At 41.3% G+C, this 15,469-nt stretch overlaps 1 protein-coding gene across 1 annotated transcript in view; it reads left to right on the forward strand.

Annotated features, from left to right (window-relative positions):
* exoc6b (exocyst complex component 6B) overlaps positions 1-15,469 on the forward strand; it is a 113,364-nt gene that overhangs the window by 47,110 nt on the left and 50,785 nt on the right. Inside the window, exons 11-15 of the mRNA XM_030076727.1 lie at positions 1,491-1,611; positions 2,234-2,305; positions 4,935-5,032; positions 6,025-6,130; positions 7,554-7,663. Coding sequence (XP_029932587.1) covers positions 1,491-1,611; positions 2,234-2,305; positions 4,935-5,032; positions 6,025-6,130; positions 7,554-7,663 — 507 coding nt within the window. The remainder of the gene's footprint in view (positions 1-1,490; positions 1,612-2,233; positions 2,306-4,934; positions 5,033-6,024; positions 6,131-7,553; positions 7,664-15,469) is intronic.

Genomic DNA, 15,469 nt, shown 5'->3' on the forward strand with positions numbered 1-15,469 from the left:
CATTGGTGGAAAGTTTTGAAAATCACCTATTTATGACCACATATTACCAAAAAACACTGTTTTTAACACACAGGGGAAAGGGGTTCAAAATTACTTTCAGATATCACTATAAAAATTCACAAGTTGATTACACACACAAAGACAAGAAAAAAAGTCAATTACAAGTTCTTTGAATTATTCTGTTTACACATGCATATCACACATTATCTGATTTGATATGCACTAATAAGGAATAAGGAATAAATGCCAGAGCAGATATTTAAACAGTGAATTAAAAGGTTACTATATATATAGTAACCTTGAATTAAAAGGTTACTATATAACAGTGAATTAAAAGGTTACTATATATATAGTGTCATAAAATGACTGGACTATCACTGTCTGTAGCTTAACTGTAGTTCAGCCTCCTTTTACATTTCTTTTGTTATTTTTCTTTCAATATTTCTGGACCCTTCAGTGAGTTTATTATCAAGTCATCCACTGATAAATCGATCCATTAATCCACACTCATCTTGTCATCCTCCCATCTATCAGGATTCACAATGATTTTTTGCAAAGTCATAGAATTTTGACAAGTCTGTTCCAGACATGGAAATTCAGGGAACTTGATAAATTGTTGGGGCAAGTTATTGAATACCCCCCAATTTAATAATGCACTATTACATTTCCATTGTGTTCAAATTAAGTTCACTAGCCCCACAGAATAACACAGAATAATAAACTTTAATAAGACCTCTTAATCTGAAAAAAACTTCATGTTATGTTTCTATAGGTCAACTAAAACATTTAAAACACAGTTAAAACATTTTAGTCATGTAATGTCATGGAAAGGTCAGCAAATTTTAGAGGAACGTGTCCAAGACACCAGTACTTCCACACATACTTCTTTATAACTCTATGGCTTGTTAACAAAAGTGCACATGTAGCAGTCCAGCATCAGTAAATCATCATGGCATTCATTTTGAGACTTTAATATTCTTACTGTAAATAAACAAGATCATCACCAAGGAGACTGGCAGCCTCTTTACTCAATGTTGAACTTGGTTGACAGTAGTAGCCAGGCAAATTCACAGAATATTTATTGACAGCACATTATGTTACTGCAAGAAAACGCAAGAAAAAGTGCTGTTGGTGAATGACAGCAGGGCATGTCCATAAAATTATGCCTATGACTTATTATCCTTATTATGTCACTGGTGTGGCCACAGATAAATTTACTTCATAATGTTGTATTTTATTTCATGACACTTTATGACTGTGTCCCTACTTTGGTATCATTACATGAGATTTTGTTTGTTTGTTTGTTTGTTTTGTCCGTTTAAGGCTTTGAAATTGCTCAAATCCGCCACATAAACGGACAGTTTCTTGGCCTGGAGGCCTGGAAAAATGCCCTATTGAGCCCCTGGTTAAAAACGTAACATCTCATGCTGGTTCACCCCTCTCTTTCTCTCTCTCTCTCTCTCTCTCTCTCTCTCCCTCTCTCCATCCAGGTTCTTTGTAGTTGAGGATCACATCCTCCACACTACGCGGGGTTTGGTCAACAGAGCATATGTAGAGGAGTTGTGGGAGTTAGCACTGTCCAAAACCATTGCTGCCCTGAGGACACACTCTGTGAGAGGACACACACACACACACACACACACACACACACACTACAGTGTTCGGTTATTTTCATTGTCTTTCTGTGAAGTGTCATAAATAATGACAAATGCCCATGGGAAGTTATTAGAGCCCAAACTGATGTCTACAAATTGCTTCCTTAGTCTCACCAGCAGCCAAAAACACCCAAAATGTTCATTTTATGATGTGAACTGAGAAAAACAAGACATTCTCAGCAGACTTAGTGAAGCTGGAATCAACAGATGTTTAGGCATGCCTAAAAAAAATGAGAATCTCGTGCTCTCAATGGAAAAATATATTGAAGTTCATCTCTGTTTTAAATAAACATCCTGTGTAGAGTACAACCTGCAAGCTTAAAGAGCATCCAACACACATTGTTCCACTGGAAAAAAAAATATTTAAAAAGTTTTTATTATTACATGACTAAATATGAATTAAAAACCTGACTGCTGAACAGTGCCTTTCAGCTCCAAGAGTCCTTATCAAGGTGCCATGCTTAAATGTTTAAGCATTTTTACCTGATGACTAAAATGATTAAGCCGTTACTGATCGATTTCATCACTGATTGATTTTCTATTGATGCATGCACTCTGACGCTGCTCTGTCTCCGCAGTCATACTGTGATGACCCAGACCTGATCCTCGATCTGAAGAACCTCATTGTCATTTTTGCTGATACACTGCAGGTATGCAAAAGTGTGTGTGTGTGTGTGTGTGTGTGTGTGTTAGGTGTTAAATTGTGAATCTGACACTGGTTGTCTTGAACAAATACCTTACCTGACTTCTTACCCACAGCCCTTGTTAACATCTTGCTGTATCACATGCAACCTGTAGCCAGTTAGTTTTTTTTTTTTTTCTTTTTTTCTGTTTATACTTCTTGTACGTTATTCACTTGTCTTGGCCCATACTGAGGGGTTTTTTGTCTCAAGTGAGCCATAAAACTTGTTCAAAACACATTTCGTAATTTCACAGATGGATGTGTGCCAATCTGAAAAGAAAGATTTTCTTTCACAATTCCTCAGAAATGGCCTTTTAGAAATGCAAGTTAATCATCTGATGTCAGTTTACTCTCTCTGTATATTTGTTCTCCATTGTATGAACTAACTTGGATGGATTGAGTGTGATGAATGAGGGGAAGGAGGGATAAAGCGGAGATAGAGGCAATGTGGGTGAAAACCGGATGGGAGGAACATTTGGCGATGGGTGAGAGAGAACGAAGGAGGGGAAGGATGAATGGATGGTGAGATGGCCAAAAGTCATTCACGTGAAATGATGAGGTGTCACTGAACGGCTGAATTCACTTTGTTCTTCTCTTCTCTTCTCTTCTCTTCTCTTCTCTTCTCTTCTCTTCTCTTCTCTTGTGACATTCATGCAATTGTAGTCTAAAGGAAATGAAATCAAGTAAATTCTTTCCTTTTGTGTAATTGTTTTCTTGTTTGTTTCACGTTATCTCACTCCTGTTTTGGGGCCCGTTATGCTGCAATCATTTTGTCCCTTCGTCTTAATCAGCGTTTGCTCACGTTTATTTTGGGGACATTGTTTTACATCTTAGACTGTAGTAAAAAATTGCTGCGTCCTTCCGACTCAGTAGCAGGGTCCCGTTTTCTTAGTTCTCTTTATTACTTCCTCTGTTCAGTAACCAATCCCTGTGGCCTTGCTGTCCTCAGAGACCTTCACTCTTTGCAATAGGTTAAAAATCTGTGGAGAGCAGCTGTGCTTTTTCTGGGTGCATCTTGGGCCACAGACGCTGCAGCAACAGAACATCTTTATTGTAACTTTGCTGTTTGATTGTTGTTAGTTCAGTGGAATATATAAAACCAAACACAGCAAACTTTACTTATGAATTCCACAGCAAGACATTTCACTGAGTCTCATCCAGCCAGACTTACACTGAATCAAATAGCTGAAACTCATATCAGTGCTAAGACAATAGGTTGAGTTAAGGGAGGGGTAAGAAGGATAACAGCAATTCAAGGTGCTTCATATAAGGCATAAAAGGACATTTAAAATCAGAAAAAAAAAATGCAAAAATAAAATTAAATTCAAATGTGCATAGGAAAGATGAAGCGAAATGCAAATAAAACTTATGTCTAGTTGAAAGTATACAACAGCTCACAACCTAAAATTCAGAATTGACATTTTGAATCAGTTTTAGAGACAGCACTAGAGAACATAAAGGCATTAAGCCTGGATTTTATACCTCGTACACCTTGCACACTGGTTTGCATAGACAGTTTGTCTTCCTGTGAGCCAGCTGGTTGTCCTGCAGGGTGACAACATTACGCTATGAGCTAACAGACAGAGAAGTGGTACATTTTGTAGACTGTGTGCACCAGCCCTCCCTTTGATTGTCCCAAAGGGTTTGCTCCAGCCTTTGATTGACACACACATACACATGTAATTCATGATAGGTTGGGTGAGCACAGAGAATACTGTTTTTGCAGGTTGAAAAAGTTGGGAAAACAAACTCCGGTGTGTCTCCACTGATTCTCTTGTGTTGTCAGCACACTTCAAACAGCTCCTTACTGTATAGACTGTGGTCTAAGCTTTAGTTTACCAACCAAGTTTACTGTCCTTCATACTTGTTCTTTTGTTTTGGAACTGTACCTTTGCAGTTAGATATTACTGAAAAGACTTTGGCAATACCTGATGAGGATTAAAAGACTGAAAAGTTTGAGTACAATTTCTTGAAAGTTAGGACAGTGTGTGGGATCTTTTCATTTTTTTTATGGAGGACACTGGCTTCGATTTGGGCCGCCGCCCTTTGCTGCATGTCATCCCCTCTCTATTTTTTGCTTGTCTCTCCTGTCTTTTTCAACTGTGTCCAATAAAGCAGAAACACCGAAAACAAATCTTAAAGCAAAAACAAAGATGTTTTTCCAGTCAGAACAAGTTCAGTGTTTCAGAAAAATTCCCTCGTGACATCAAACGCTTAGTAATCAGCTCACCAATCACTACAATGTGACAACACTGCAATGTTGTTATGGTGTGTCGGCAACATCACCGGCTCTTCTCAGCTCTTTTTTCACTCAGAAAGAGAACGGTGGCAGCTGAGGTAAAAACACAGTGTGAGAAGATGGCCGAAGTCCACATTTCAGTCCTGGCACCTTTCTTCCGACCAGTTCAAGTGGACTGGGATTCAGTTCAAGATGTGATGAGTTATTACCAGAGGTTGCAAAGAGAATTTCCCACTCGAGCGATGAATAAAGAATGAGCATGAGTGATGGAGGGCAGGTGGGGTTGTGGCTCGGCCAGGGACTCATTTTTCCATGTAAGAGAGAAGAACTGGGAACTGACCAGTCTCCTCTCCCTCAGGGTTACGGCTTCCCCGTGTCCCAGCTGTTTGATATGCTGCTGGAGATGAGGGAGCAGTACGGAGAAATCCTGCTCAAGAGGTGGAACATCACCTTCAGGTAGAGACACACACACACACACACACACACCCATCAGAGATAGCATTTAAATTTCTTAAGTAGAATGTCCCGCTAAATCTGCATATGTGAGTGTGTGGACGATATGTTTGTTCAGAAGAGTGTATGTGTGTATACTTGACTGACCTTCCAATATTTAGTTATAAGGTCTTGAGTGCGCACCTAGTTTGTGGGAACAACACACACACACACACACACACACACATACACACACAACAACAGTCCAGTTGGTTTGTGGGAAATGTCCTCGTACTAGTTTTGAAGTTTTATGGCCAGCCAGAGAGAGGAAGTGTTTTAAAGCAACGTCCGGAACATTCTCTACCCTTCAGAATGGGTAGTGCCCTTGCGAGTGTGTGTGTGAGCATGTGTGTGTGTGCGCGCATGAATGTGTGAGTGTTTGGGCTCGCATGCCATTGTTTCACCAGTGCTTTTGTCCAATGACACCAGTGGGACTCTGAGCAAGAACGGACAAACAAACACACACACACTCTCGCTCTCTCTCCTTCTCCCTCTCTTTTTCTTGAGTACACACACACACACACACACACTCACTCACTCACTCACACGCACACGCACACTGGGGAAGCCACAGGAATGTTGTGTTGTATTGTTGGAGAGGGAGAGCGCTCCGGTTCATGGCCTCTCCATGGAACGTTGGAACGTCCGAACTCTGGAACGCCAACCGGAGGGGGCGGTGTGTGTGTGTGTGTGTGTGTGTGTGTGTGTGTGTGTGTGTGTTTGGAGGGGGCATTTGGGGGGTAAGAAAGCCACAAGCAATAGAATGACCCCCAATGGGTTGATACTTTGTTTGTGTGTGAGAGAGAGGGAGGCTGAAATGAATGGCATTTCAGACATTCCTGTTCTGACTCTGTTGAAAGGAAACACGATTTAAGATGCAGTGTTTTTTTTTTTTTTTTTTTTTTTTTTTACCTGTTTGAGAACTCTGTCCCACTCTCCTTGTTTTCTCACCTCAGGCAGGTGTTGGACCAGGACAACTACAGTCCGATCCCAGTGGCGTCGGAGCAGGAGTACAGACACTACACCTCACAGTTTCCACTGCAAGACCCTGAATTGGACAAGGTAGAGCGAGGCAGAGACATGACGAAAGAGAGAGAGAGAGAGAGAGAGAGAGAGAGAGAGAGAGCGAGCAGCCAATAGCCAGATAATCCCTTTCTTGGCCTGCTTGCTACAACACTTTACTAGAGAAACACCTTTGTTGCACGATTAAGGATAAAAAGGTGATATTTGGTGGCTTTGTGGTAAAAATATATTTTTTAAATTCTAAAATACTCAAGAACAGTGTCGCAAAGATTGAAATGGGTTTGAGTAGAATCTGCATTGTGTAGGTGATTCTGTGTTTGCTAAAGGGATAATTGGCAACCATCGTTAGAAAACCGATTGCTGCATGAAGCGATGCGACGGTTGGCCTTTGTCACCGCTAGCTCTTTGATGTCCGTTTGGTGTGCCTGGGCCGTAAGTCTGTAATTTGCCGGCACACGTCAAATATTCCAGCAAAACTGTGGCAGAAAGACACCAGTCTTTACCACGTTAGCTCAATCAGGAAATGTTGAGGTAAAACCAAGTTTAAATATACTTATTTTGTAAGCCAATCACAGTTAGCTGTGTTTTTGTAAACACCACGGATATCAGTATTCTGTCTTTGCCTCCTTGAGCTGTTGCCTTGATGAATTGGGTATATTCAGACAGAATACATAGTATAGTATAAAAAAGGTTTGATATCCTTTCATATAAGTAACCTGATGAAGATCCCAAGCTGGGATTGAAACTTTGTTTCTATAGAGCATAATGACAGGTACTGTGCATGGAGCATATTAGTTTGTGGACTCTTCCTCATGACTTTGTTTCTACCTCGCTGTAGCTCCTACACAAGGAGTTACGTTAAGTTCTTACAGGCAAGGCTCATCTACTCCCACAACCAACTTTTTATCTCCTTTTGATTAAAAGTACAAGAAAGCTGAATAAAAGTACAAGAAAGCTTTGTCAGGTCAAGTTTGTGACCGGTGACCGGTGACAGTTGAGCATGTTTTCTGTTAGCCATGTGCTCGACCAGCTCAGCCTGGATCAGCCTTCACCAACTCACTTTACGGTGACATCAGTGGAAGCTTAAGCTGTTGCCGTGGCAGCAGGAACCACCTAAAAATGCACTGAATTGCCATCAACCAAAAGCCCATGTCATTTTTACACAGTTCAATTTCGAAAAACGCTTTATAGGATTAAAGTGAAATAGCAAGAAGGCATAACTTTAAATTAATGCAAATGGAGAGAAGCAAATTAAAACACTGAACACATTTGTCTCGTTTAGAATCACACAAGACAGCTTAGAGACAGGCAGTACGTGTTTGTAGATAAGTATGCACAGTGTGTGTGTCTTTGTGTGCGCCTGTTGAACCAGTGGTGGGGCAGTAGTTTGATGAATGAGTGTGTGTCCAAAGTGTGAAATAAAACCTAAATCAAATCCCTGCTTTGTGTCCTAAACCTGCAGCTTCCGTTCCCTAAGAAGCTTCCCTTCTCAGAGTTTGTGCCTAAAGTCTACTGCCAGATCAAAGAGTTCATCTACGCCTGTCTGAAATACTCTGAGGACCTGCACCTCAGGTACACACACACACGCACACACACACACACACACACTCGCGCGCACACACGTTTAGATGCAGCAGACTTCACGTGGTTGAATGGTCTCTTCCTTTCCTGATGAGGGATCGCTGTCTCGGCAATCAAGTCCAGCTCCTGTTCCATGTTCTGTAGAGGTTAAACAATAACCTCCTGAGTGTGTGTGTGTGTGTGTGTGTGTGTGTGTGTGTATGTGTGTGTATGTGTGTGTGTGTGTTGGTTACGGTTGATGGAAGAATTAACTAAAACAATGCAGCTACTTTTCTACCGAGGAGACGAGCAATCAGGAAACAACTTCCGCTGTCCAGAAGGATTCCACAGGCTGGGAGCCGGCCAGACACACACACACATGCGCGCGCGCGCACGCATACACACACATACACACACACGGAACAACATACAGGGGGAAATACTGACACACACAACAAAACTACAAATGCACTCGTTCACACAGAAACACACATACTGGAAACTGGAACTGCACAACTGAGCGCGCACACACACACACACACACACACACACACACACACACACTTAGACTTAGACTTAGACAGTCTAAGCTAAACTGGAACTGCACAACTGAGCGCGCACACACACACACACACACACACACACACACACACACACACAGACACACACATGCTGTGAATCCCCATTTGATATGTATTATTAGTGTCAAGCTCTGATTTGGTCAGTGGTTTAGAACTATGCAGCATTATCATCTATTCATATTCGTATCCCTAGGGGCTAGCTGTGTGTGTTTGTGTGTGTGTGTGTGTGTGTGTGTGTGTGTATTTCTCGTTTTTGTTTCTGAATTTGTTTATATGTATGTTTCTAGTTTCTGTGTGTGTGTGTGTGTGTGTGTGTGTGTGTGTGTGTGTGTGTGTGTGTGTTTATGGGCGTGAGAGCGTTTCTGCCTCCTCTTTGTGTCTGGTTGTTTCTTATATGTGTTTGTGTGTGTGTGCGTGTGTGTGTGTGTGCTTTTTCTGTTTTTCTGTTTATCACATTCCTATACAAGTGTGCAGCTAGTTTTTGCATATGTTTGTGCATTTGTGTGTGTATGTGTGTAGAATCGCTGTTCACGCTCAGTGTTCACGCTCATGTGCTTATTTCCGGCTTGCATGTGTGCATGAGTTTTGTATACGTTTCTATTTTCATGTATGTGTTTGCATGTTTCCGTGTGCATCTGTGTGCGCATGCATTTCTGTTTGTGTATGCTTGTGTCTGTGAGTGAGTGTGTGTGTGTGTGTGTATGTCTGTTGATTCTCCGTGGAGGCTGGGAACCGGGGAGGTATCGTTGATCCGTGACCAGCGGAAGAAAGAGACGAGGAGGAGGAGGAGTGGGTGATTGGGACTGAAGACGAAGAAGTCTAATCAGAGGAGGGATATTAGCATAACTGAAAAAAAGAGGGAGGAAAAAGGAAAGAGACAAACTGTCTGCCTTATTTTATTCATTTCTGTCTGTATTGTCAGTCAGTCACTACACAGTATGCACACACACACATTTTGGCATAGTGGTATATAAAGTGTTGACCCGCTTGGTGGAGCAGGCCATGCTGTCCTCCCTCTGAGCTCAGGCCTGCATCTTCACCAGAGGCAGAAATGAAAAGCTGCTGAGCTCCCAGTTGACTGTAACCCGCTTTTTTGAACGGGAACAACTCTCCTCAGTGGCAGTTCCATCCTGCAGTTGAACTATAAAAAAAAAATATGTTACTGAAGTGTATTGCCCGGAGCCATAATAATCCTGGAGAAGCACTGGTTTTCCAGAACTAAAAGTATTTGGGAAAAAATGCTAAATATAATTTAGCCTCTTGGAAGTATCATGGAATTTTAAATTATGATTTTAAGTTTATCATAAACTTGAAAATCAAGTTATTAATGTGGCAACATGTGGTAGATATGAGTTGGGTAAGATGAATTTAGTCTGCAAAGCTATTATCAGGCTGAAACAAAACACATTTCCACTACCAGCATATATAAGTCTCTTGACATCACACTGCAATAGTGTAATTACAAAGATTGATATGCTATGGAGACATTTATAGATTGCCTGTAAAATAAGTGTGGGAACTGTGACATTTTAAACCTTTATTTGAAATCTGTGAACCATTTACACGTGGCATTAACATAAGTCTATACTTTTTATTTTTTAGACACTGTTCTCTATATTGCAATTGCATTTGTTTTAAAGACACAAGTACATGATGGTCTGAATTTTTGATTTTTTAGAAAATGTAATTGTGTATAAATAAGAAAGGGATGATGGTCAAGTTTGTGAATCCTAGCTAGTAACAGTGAACACTGCATTTAAAAATGACAAATGGCATTAATCACGGTGGCAGCTCTTTGAAAACTTCCAGAAGAGTTTTCTCAAATCAGTCGGTGTGGTGATTTTTGAGAACAAATGCCCCATACAACACGAATGCAGTCTTTATTTGGTTCTTTGTCTGAAGCAAGTGAAATAAGTGTTGGGTTATGTAAAAGTTCAGTCTGTTACTGATTGTCCAAACCAAAAGTTGAGTTAAATGTTGGCCAGACGGCACTAATCGTTCCTCTCAATCAGAGTAATGACTAGACTATTTGACCTGGCTTGATTTCTATGGTTATGCACACTGAGCTATCTGGTTACCATGGCGGCACACCTTCCTGCCAGCCTTATACACACACACACACACACACACACACACACACACACCTCCGGATGCAGACTTGACGATCAAGTAGGATTGGTGTTATTAATCCTCCTGACCCCTGACCTTCACCTCTGTTCTCAATCGGGGGAGGGTTAACTTCTTCTTTTTTTTCTTTTTTTTTTTAAATTGTGAGTGGCTATGCATGCATGCATGTGTCTGCCCAAATCAATAACTGTGGTGTTGGTAATTTGGAAAACAAAATAGAGAATGATCTACATTATTTTTGATGATGGTTTTTCCTATAAATAACTAACATGTGGGCAGAATAATGATATTTATATGGCATAACAGGTGCAAAGAGACAAGGTTTTGAGCTGCACTATTAGGAGTGCCTTCCACTGATTGTGCACTTGGTATTTCAAATTATATGGAGCAGCAAATACCACTATGTGGGTGAGAATGTGAACACACTAACTCTGGCCTGTTAACTCCTTCCCTACTACAAGAACAAGCGCTTCACCAGGAGTGTTCTTTTCCAAAATGAATGAAGTAGATACAGGAAGGAAAATGACACAAATTTGAGCGGCGACACAAAGCTGAAAAATTGTTTTGAAGGCTGCACGACAACACACATTTGCTTTGGTTTCACTTTGAGCGCTTTTTTCAGCCCGCTGGCTCTCAAAATGGTGGTGCAATTTTCTGCCGAGACCAGAGCACCGTTGCATGATACAGCAAACCTTACAGTAAGTGAATCCAAGCATTGGTGTCTTGTGGTATTGCTAAGGTACTGGAAACTCTCAAAATCAAGGATACACTTCACCAGAAGATACAAAGTCTATTGAAAGCAGGTGCTTCCACAAAGGAGTGGTCCGAAAGAAACATTTATCATTTATGTCCCGCCATGCTGACAGTCATATATAATTATGCCTGGCAGACTCAATGCCCATTGTTTTGGCTACCATGGCCTGAGAAGGAAAGACATCTGACAAAAGGCAGCCTGTTACGGCAGATTTGGCTGGAGCTCCGGTGATGAGGGCCGCTCAGCTTGCCGATGTTTCACGACGAGCGGTTGATGAAGTGATGTTGGCATGAAGATCTGTGGGAAAGACATCAATCTGTAGCCAGCAGAGGTAAAAGACTAGGGCTTGTGGCCAGAGGGCCACTGGATTAAATCCTGGATCAGCTGGGAAAAATCTCGGAGGGGGAAATGAATGAGAAGCCCCTCTCTCAACAGCTGCTGCTGAATACCATTGAACAAACTGTCCAGCAGCAGGAGACTGTGGTTGTACCAAGCTGCTCCCAGGTGTGAACGTGTGGAACTGCGAATGTGAAGTGGGGTGTTGCTGAAAAAGAACACACCAGCTTTCCTGGGTAAATCAAGGTTAGAAAGAAACCTGCAGCAGCCGTGGATGAAAGCAAACACTCCTCAACCATGATTCCCCCCTGCCTTTGTTCAAGATGGGAGTGAGGATGGCCAAGCAGATCTAAATCAAATCACAAATGTCAGTCCTCGTTGTCAACAGGCAGTTTCATCATGAACACTTGCACATTTCTCCACTAGACTTCCCGACACTTGTGGAACTGATGCCAAGGTGCTTTTGAAGCTGTTGAGTCCCACAGAGTTGGAAAGTGCATGTCACTCCGGTTTCTGAAGGGAATGTTTGAAACACACTTTTGAAATATTTTATAGGTATTTGTGGTGTACCACCAATTCCTGGGTTACTATACATATAGTAATTTAGTCTTTAAATAAATATTGTTATGTCTGAAATGATCACGTTTATCTGTCTCAAATGATAGTTTTTGTCTTAACTTTTTTTTTTTTTTTTTTACAATTGTAGCACAATCGTGATGTAAAGACTCCACATGCAGTAAACCCTCAGTGTTGCAGACTCCCATTTTCCAGCTCGCTAATTCAACATGTACCCACAGTGTCCCCTGGCGATTTTCCCCTGGCTGTTTTTAAGGATGACAGGAGAAGTCCTCAATGGGGTGGAAATCGTTACAGTCAGGGTACATGTAGGAATTTAGTATTTTTGAGGGTCAAATCATCTGCTCGGTCGGATGTCCAGGTGAACAGCTACGCATCTGATTCATCTGAGTGACCCGCACACGGCTCAAAGGGAAAAGTATCTCATGAATATGGACTAAACCAAGGTGGCAACCAGCACATTTAATCCTTTCAATCTAGGGACATGGAGGTCCTTCTGCGGGCATAGACAATACCTGGCAAGTCCAGTGGGCCACCTCATGCGCCCTTTTGGGATATGGTTACATGTCTTGGGGCCTTGCCTGGCCCTACCCCACAAAAAAAAAATGAATGTCTAAAGCTGCATAGACAAAAATGGAAAATCAAGAAATGGGTCTGCTGCCATTCTGTTTCTAATTTCACAAATACGAAATGTAAATCGGGCAGTCTTTGGTTTATTTTGGTTTACTGTTGGACAGCTTAAGGATGGAAATCCATTTGTCACCATGTCATAATGCTTATTTAAGAAGTTACCTTTAACATGTGAGTTATGGTTTTGTTTTTTTTTTTCCCCAGCATCTTAAGACAGATTCTTGTTATCCAGTCAGGGGGTGAGACACTTCGCTCTTCCATACCTGCGCAGTGTATCAGCCATTTTACATCAGTTTCATAATTATATTTAACATCATTTTTTTTCCAGATGCTGTCTGCTCTGAAACTGCCTTGACAGATCTGTGAGAGCTGCTCTTTCAGTGACAAATGACTCAGACAGTCGTGCTAAGGAGCCATTTGAGGGCGAGAGAAAAATATGAGAGGAACTCTATTCGCCTGCCACTGTACACACACTGAGGCAGACCGAGACACACACACTCCCAAGCTGTCCACCTTCCAAATTCTGAGCGCACACACACACACACACACACACACACACACACACACACACACACACACAGACAGTGTAGTTAGTTGGCAGATTGATGGCTGCAGTTCGTTTCCATCATGTGGGGACTGCTACAATAGCGCCTGTCACTCACAGTTCAACACAGCCACTCAAAATATTACTGCTGGCCAGTACACAAGAGGGTGTGTGTGTGTGTGTGTGTGTGTGTGTGTGAGTTACTCCTTGTTTGCATGTTCTTTTTCACTGTTCAGAGTGTCTTTCTGGGTTCATGCATACCTGTGGCTTTTGGGCTGTGTGTGCTGTTTTCATTGCTGACTGTGACTTTTAGTTTTTTTTTATTATTATTGTTTTGTACTCTTGTCATTATTGTTGTAGGTGTAAGTAAATATGAAGAAATCCTGTCTTATGTTAGGGAGAGATATATCATGTACCGATAGCCTCCTTTTTTTTTTTTTCCCCCTCAGTTAGATGCTGGTGTCTCCATGTCTTCCCTGTTTGATATGAAAAGATATTTAACATGGTTTTACAGTATCTCTCATCTTTTGTCATTTTGCATTTGCAACAGTCTCTTTTTAATTTTGTTTATTCAGACATTTCATTACCTGTGCCAAAGAGGTGAAACATCTGGCAGGAGGTTATGTAATTGCTCCTGTCCGTCTGCCAGCAGGATAACTCAAAAAGTTCTGGACAAATTTGCACAAAATTTTGTGGGAAGGTCGGTCATGCGCCAAAAAAGAGGCGATTAAATTTTCGGGCCAATCAGCTACAATGGGGCGTGGCAGTGGGCGGAGCTTACCACAAATAGTGACCAGAGTTCTGCTCTTGACTAAATGCTGTTTTGCATTTGCCACACTCTCTGTTCATTTTGTTTATTTAAGCATTTCATTGAAATTATTTACTTGTTTTTTTCATAGTAATTATCAAATATCATCACAAAATATTGGCTGTTGGCACCCTCAGTTAAAGAGAATATCATAAGTGGTATCGGTCTTGTCCTGTTGTTTCTGTCAGTGTGTGCTTGGCTCTCTCTGACAGTAACGACCACTGCACTGTTACAGTGACTGATGGCGGCAGAAATATAATGAAACACGATCACCCAACTGTGTGTGTTTGTGGTGTGCATTTTTGTAAGTGTGTGTACTTGCAGAGTTCACTAGCGTACATTGACTTCTCAGTGCTCTGCCCCCTACACACACACACACACACACACACACGTGCGCGCACAAAATGCCATTTTCGTCCACTCTGCACTTCTGCCGCTCCAGGAATCTTCCCCCCTGGCTCTGAATTGTCGGAACGTTTTTAGGATTCCTCCTCCACTTTTTTGGAAACAGTGAGTTTGGAATTCCAGCTCTCGCTCTCCCTCAGGCGACACGATACGTGTGTGTGTGTGTGTGTGTGTGTGTGTGTAAGTGTGTGTATGTGTGTTTAGGTTGAATTCCAGGCACAGACAATTTACTGATTTGGTTGGAATGTGTTTGTTACCCACAGGGCTCTGGAATTAGATGCACGCGTGTGCACACACACACACACACACACACACACACACACACACACACACACACCCCTCCTCTTCATTCCACAGTGGGAGAAAAAGAAAGTGATCCTTTTTAGTTTCTGCTGATTTCTTCCTGTGTGATGCATATTTGACCTCCTGTGACCTTCAGTGTGTGTGTGTGTGTGTGTGTGTGTGTGTGTGTGTGTCTTTTTTATGTGTATATATATCTCTCTCTATAGAGATATATATATCTCTATATAGAGAGAGATATCTATATATATCTATAGAGATATATATATATATATATATATCTATATCTATAGAGAGAGATATATAGATATATATATATATATATATATATATATATATATATATATATATATATTTTTTTTTTTTTTTTTTTTTTTTTTTTTTTTTCATTTAGGGCACATTACAATATGTGTGTGCTCGTGTCGGTGGGGTGTGTGTTTTGTATATATGCCCCCCTCTGACTTTGCATGCATGTGTGTCTGTTGACCATCTCCTGACAGTGTTTGTGCACGTGTGTGTATGTTTGTCCCATTTCTGCCTGTGTGCTTTTGGAGTCAAACAGATTTAGGGTGCGGGCTGTCCTAAGTTGAGCTGGTCGTGTCTTTTCATGCTCTGCTGACAGTTACCAAACTTCCTCCAACCAAGTCGACAGTTTGCTGCCATGAAAAACCAAACTGAACCGAAATCTGTCTGGATTTCTCCACCAAATGTTACCCACATTTCAAACCTAACAAAACCAATAATATGTCAAAGATTT

The sequence above is a fragment of the Myripristis murdjan genome, chromosome 18, assembly GCF_902150065.1.
Source record: "Myripristis murdjan chromosome 18, fMyrMur1.1, whole genome shotgun sequence".
In the NCBI taxonomy this organism is placed as follows: Eukaryota; Metazoa; Chordata; class Actinopteri; order Holocentriformes; family Holocentridae; genus Myripristis; species Myripristis murdjan.